Genomic DNA, 5,913 nt, shown 5'->3' with positions numbered 1-5,913 from the left:
TAGGACACCGCTTCGACAACTACTAGGCTATTCATCTGTCTGAAACAGAATAGTTGTATAATGCAAACTTCACACAGCAGTCTATTAACCGACTCTCCATATTTAACCCAATCTTACAATAACATTTTTAGAATGAGTCTATTTCAATATTATTATTCTTATGAAATGGCGTTTGACCGTTTCCAGATTATGCATGCATTACGCATGCAATACGCGTGAATTGAAAACATTAACCTTCAACTACAACACAAAGTCACCTATATAATAGTCAAGTCAAACATAAGAGATATTTAGGGTAGGGATTTCGTTTTATTTCAGAACGCTTTTCCTTTAAAAAGGCGAGGCTGAACGTTTGTCGATTCGCTCACTAGTCACTGTCATGTGGTAAAATATCTCCCAGTCTATTGGTCCAAGGCACGTGTCTAGGATAACTGCTGCAACGTCACTTGGGGGGCTCGTATTGAAAATAAGAACAAAACTCAAGAGTGAATGTGTTTCAGGATCAGTTGGAAGCCTCTTTATTTACCCTTAGTTTAGTCATTGAAGCACTTTTATTGGATAGACTGAAAACGGATAGTACCAAGTTGGATGGCCAAATGACAAATGGTGTCTATCCAGTGCAACAATATAGGATAGCCAAGTTTGGGAATATATGACCAAAACGATGTTTTTGTCTGTGGGCACTATCGCAAAGGGTTGCATGGTGTCCTGCACACTCAACAAGATTTGAGTTTATTTTTTAAACCTTTATTCAAACATTTAAAAAGCTACGCGTGACATAGAAGTGGATTGCGCTCATTTCGGTGCGGGAGAGCAATAAAGGGGTTAAAGAAAGAACATTGGAAAGTGTATCAGTATGGAAGAAAATGATCATAGCAACAGAGATGAGGAACGTCAAGTGTCGGCGGATGAGTCAAACAGAGCGATACTTCCCCTGTTACAAGCGCCGGGAAACATTCAGCAGATCCCGCATCGAGTCACCAATTTCTTCATCGATAATATCTTACGGCCGGACTTTGGGCGGAAAAAAGAAGGCAACACAGACCAGGAAGAAAATAGTCACGTTACCAGAGAGAACCATAGCCCGGCTGTTCCAAGAACGGAGCAAGTGGGGAGTACTGTGCCAACCGAAGGAACTTCCACTCCTCATCCAGGCGGCGTGGCCAATAAGGCTGAAATAGTGACCGAAGAGCCCCTGAAACCCCGCGGAGAGAATGGAGATCAGTGCCTAAGCTCGGACTCGGATAGTTCTCAAGCCAGCTCAAATGTACCATCCAAACAGCCTATGCTCTGGCCAGCTTGGGTGTACTGCACCAGATACTCAGACAGGCCCTCATCAGGTAGGCTACGATTCATTTCCTTCGTCTTTGTATCCTGAAATGCCCCAACCCGCTGTAACACTGACCTCAAACGCCTCGACCGAGTTCTATAAGGAAAGAAGGGCAAACAGTGTTAGCCTGTTTTACGACGTGAAAATGGAAAATAGAAGGTTTAACCTTGCAAAATATTCTAAATGTGTCCGTGCAAACATAAAAATAACAATAAAAACATTATATACGATATCATTATCCACGAAAGCTATATAGGGAACAATATCAAGACTAATTAAGGCGCTAAAAATAGCATCTTGCACTGGTTTAAAGCTGAAATGTTTTAACGCAGGGGTATTGGAAGTCTACACATTAATGTAGCCTAAATGTGCGGCATAAATAGCCTAGAACATGAATGGATGAATGAATCGAATTGTAAATAAATATATATTTCAAAATAGGCTATAAGCCAACAACATTGTTGAAGTCATTTTGGAATAACCTCCCACGAATTGTATTTTATATGAGTGTTTAGATTATAACCCCATAATAAGAATATGCTAGTTTTGGGCTAGATCCTAGCCAATTAACTACTAGGTTACTACTACTAGTTTATAGGTTACTATAAACATCTGCGCGCATATAACCAAAGCAATAATCGTCTTCCATAGAATTCTTGAATGTCCCCAAAAATGTGTTTAATGACTTAATAGCATACTTTTCCTCGATAATTCTGTCGTGCAAATCCACTGTTTTTGTTAATGCATGAGTTTTCGCAATGGAGCTGCCTTGGTCTCTAAATATTTAGCCTATTAGCACAGAAAACATGAACGTTTCCATCAGTATTCTATATACTACTTACTCCAAAAATCGTATTGTACAAAATGTTCTCATGCATTACGTAACGTTCGTTGCATGGAGTGCACTATTATTCGATGGTATCCCCATTGGCTGGCTATCTTAAAACGTTTTACGTCGTTTTATCATCTCCAGCGAGCTCCAAATGTATTCAATACTATTTATTTGATTGTCGACCAGGCCTGCTTACCCAAACGGATGTCACCACTTTTTCATCAAATCGTTTGGGCTGACGATCTTATGGGCCTAATAGTCGAAACAATTAAGCCTAAATAAAAACCATCAATGCTGAGGTCAATGTTTATTTTCATGAAACAAATATTCAAATACAACCAATCATGCTTACCCACCAAAAGTGTAAACTTGGAATAGTATTTTGCAACAGCCAAAAACCGAATTCAGAAACCTGCTACGCTGTATTCCACTAGACAACATCAACAAGCCTATAGGCTATTACCTCTACTGTATATGAAAGTAGAAAGGCGGTCTTAGAAATCAATTATTTACGAAAAATATATTTGATATTATTCAGTATTTCAATTTCAGACGGGCATTCCAGTTGTGTTGATATATTTCAGGCCTTCTCAGCAATTCCTCCAATGACCATAACAAACTCCGACATACTCCATCAGTAGCCTATTAGCCTACCTACCATCTATATCTCTTCCAAATGCATGGTTGTAGTATAAGTAGCCTATAGAAGTGCGGAACTACGGTTTCATTTCTAACTATTTTGACAATTCTTGTGTAATATGGATTAATGTGCGTTGAAATGACCAAATGACACTCAAATTCCTATTTTGCATTACGTAGCAAATGGGCTTTTTTAATGGGCTACCTACAGCGCAAATATAAATTAATAAGTAGGGCCTAAATTAACGAATTCATTACTACAGTCGTAGTAACTGGGACACTTACAGCCTAGGCTACACTAAGCTTTCACATTTCATATTATGATTGGTTTTGGCTAATAATATATATATTTTTAAACACAGGGCCGAGATCTCGAAAACCAAAGAAGAAAACCGCCAGCAAAGAGGACAAGCGACCAAGGACGGCCTTCACAGCTGAACAGCTTCAAAGACTAAAAACCGAGTTTCAAACGAACCGGTATTTGACCGAACAGAGGCGACAGGCCTTGGCCCAAGAACTCGGTCTTAACGAATCTCAAATCAAAATCTGGTTCCAGAACAAAAGGGCAAAAATCAAGAAGGCCACGGGCGCAAAAAACACCCTAGCCTTGCACCTGATGGCACAGGGACTGTACAATCATGCTACGACGTCAAAAGATGACAAATCAGACAGCGATTGATTTCGAGATACAGATAACAATGCAATAATTTCACCGAATAAAGGGCCAGTGTATAGAATATACCAGCATAAATTGATCAATATATAGAGATATTTCTGCAATATCATGTCTATGAAAAGATGTTGTAAAAATGTATGTTTTCAATCTCTTGTAACGTGTGTCGTTTTTCTTCCAGGAAAAGTACAAATGCTTATTATACGCTTCATTTTATATTGCTATTCATTTTCAATTGTACATTATAGCGCTTTAAACTGGCACTTGACGTTGAGATCTGTCAGTGAAGTGAAAAACAACCTGCTTAAGTCCAAAGAATATTTTCTGCTGCATCCAGGCAACTGTGAATCTTAATAAATTTGCTGACAAGATATTTTATTTCCATGGTTGTTATGGTTTTATTGGGGTTGAGGTTTAGTGTAAAAAGGACATAGCAAGGGTTTTTGAATGTCAGTGATGTGCAGACTTAATTGAAAAGTAGTGGATTTTGATACTATTTTTTCGAAAATTCGTATTATCACATCAGTGATTGGTTAACAATGTTTTGGTTAGCAGACAGAACACCTACATTGCTAATACGTAGGATAGCCTAAAGCAAGTTCATTCCCATAAACAATTAGCGTGTTCTGTGTTATATCAATGCACCGAGGCCTCTATACATAGTTTTTGAAGAGCAATATAAATCATCTTTTGTAGCAAAATGTTTTGAATTATTATAATGCTGCCTATAACGCGAGAGACAACTCTGTAGCATAATGACAATGATGACAAAACGTTTAATGCACTCTTGGCTGAAAGTATTATAGGTCTACTTTATCAAAAGTAGGCACAAGGTATCGGAACATATGGTCTATATACATCCCATGGAACTCTTTCTCTATATACATTTTATTTCATATACATATCCATATATATCATTAAACAGGCGAAATCGTTAGTGACTGTATAACAATTGTTGAAAATCTCTTTTATTGTTGAAAGGACTTCATATGTGTATTTATATAGATTATATTGAGAGAAAAAAAAATCTATCCAATGACCGGTGTTGCTTTAGAGTAGACTTCTGAGGTTTTTACACTGCTTCTTTATCTTGCAATAACTTCTTTTCGTGAATGAAATTGGTTTATGGGGCCTTTGCATGAAAGCTGCAATTTGTTATACTTGGGCAAATAACTGTGTTTATAAACTTTGTTTTTTGTCAACGAGAGTATGATCGAGCTAAGTTTTAGACTGTATCCATACCAAATTGTGGACTTTTGCCTTTTAATTGTTTTGTTGTGTATCTGGGAAAAGTGTGTGTGAATTAAAATCCACCAAACTGAACACACTTTGCCTTAAAGTTCAAGTGCGAACTTTTTATGAAACAGAACTGTGCCGAATCAGAGAAGCAGTAGCCTATCACTTCAAAATGCAGACTATTGATTCAAGATTATTGCCTTTATGAAAACTGCTGGTATGACATAAAGAATATATTCATCAGCGAATATCTATCTATAGGCCTAGGCTAATATGTTTTAAATGAAATTACAACACGGAGTTGTATTATTATACAATGTTATTTTTAATTATTTTATGTTCAAAAGTATTCTTTGGTATAATGTACATCATTTGTATCATGTATGTATTCATTGTGTAATTAACTTCCTCCTGAAAAACTGGAAAAGAAAAGTAAATAAACCTCGAAGATAATACACTTAACACTTCTCTGGCATCATCATTTTTTTCCGAAAAATCGGAAAGAAAACGTTGACCCTCCACTGACAAATGGTTAGTGCTATCCGGGATACTTGTGATGGCCATACCCTAAACCCTAACCCTAGCCACTATCCTTACATCAAACATTGCCCATAATCTGAACCTAATCCTAACCCGAACCTTAACCCTTACCTAACTGTTTTACATTTCAACTTCAATGGGGTGACGTCAGAGTTGTTCCAAGGAGTCCATTTGGATGGCGTCATTGTTTTGGCAACGCCACTGGGAAAATCACCAATGTCATTTGTAGTAACCTTTCGACCAAAAAGGTCAATGACAAAATGCACCAAAAAAAGCTAAAATCTAGAACATTTACATGATTTGGATTTTGCCACCATTTGTTGCAACTATTACTACCCCAGAGAGGTTAGGTCCAGCCCAGAAGGGTGCATTAGTTTAAGTGGTGAGCTGTTATTAGGCCTAGTACTCCCCCAAACTGACACTCCCTTCTCAAGACCATTGACATTACAGTTACCTTATCAATAAGACTACTAGATAAATAAAAAGGAATAACAACACCAAAACACTTTTTCATTTACAATGGCCTACAAGAAAATAGCAATATCACAACAAAGCTGGTATTGGCTTAAGTTCCAAGTAGGTCTTATAACCGTGATGTTTGCTCATGAAAAGCCGTAAAGTGAATTTCAACCAACAGCTTTACGTTCCCAGGTTTGTGTTGTC

At 37.5% G+C, this 5,913-nt stretch overlaps 1 protein-coding gene across 1 annotated transcript; it reads left to right on the top strand.

Annotated features, from left to right (window-relative positions):
- The first annotated feature begins 478 nt into the window (after window positions 1–478).
- Window positions 479–5,172, top strand: en2a (engrailed homeobox 2a). The gene is made up of 2 exons (XM_014180681.2): window positions 479–1,340; window positions 3,164–5,172. Exons 1-2 carry the CDS (start codon window positions 857–859, stop codon window positions 3,478–3,480), a joined length of 801 nt encoding a protein of 266 aa, XP_014036156.1. The 5' UTR covers window positions 479–856; the 3' UTR covers window positions 3,481–5,172.
- Window positions 5,173–5,913: the final 741 nt, after the last annotated feature.

The sequence above is a fragment of the Salmo salar genome, chromosome ssa29 (assembly GCF_905237065.1).
Source record: "Salmo salar chromosome ssa29, Ssal_v3.1, whole genome shotgun sequence".
Taxonomy (NCBI): Eukaryota; Metazoa; Chordata; class Actinopteri; order Salmoniformes; family Salmonidae; genus Salmo; species Salmo salar.
This window is presented reverse-complemented; position numbering and strand designations above follow the sequence as displayed.

Bases quoted from the DNA above. Each gene is read 5' to 3' on its own strand.
- en2a (XM_014180681.2), top strand. From the start codon at position 857: ATGGAAGAAAATGATCATAGCAACAGAGATGAGGAACGTCAAGTGTCG. The intron at 1,341-3,163 runs GTAGGCTACGAT...TTTTAAACACAG, and splicing joins CTCAGACAGGCCCTCATCAG to GGCCGAGATCTCGAAAACCA.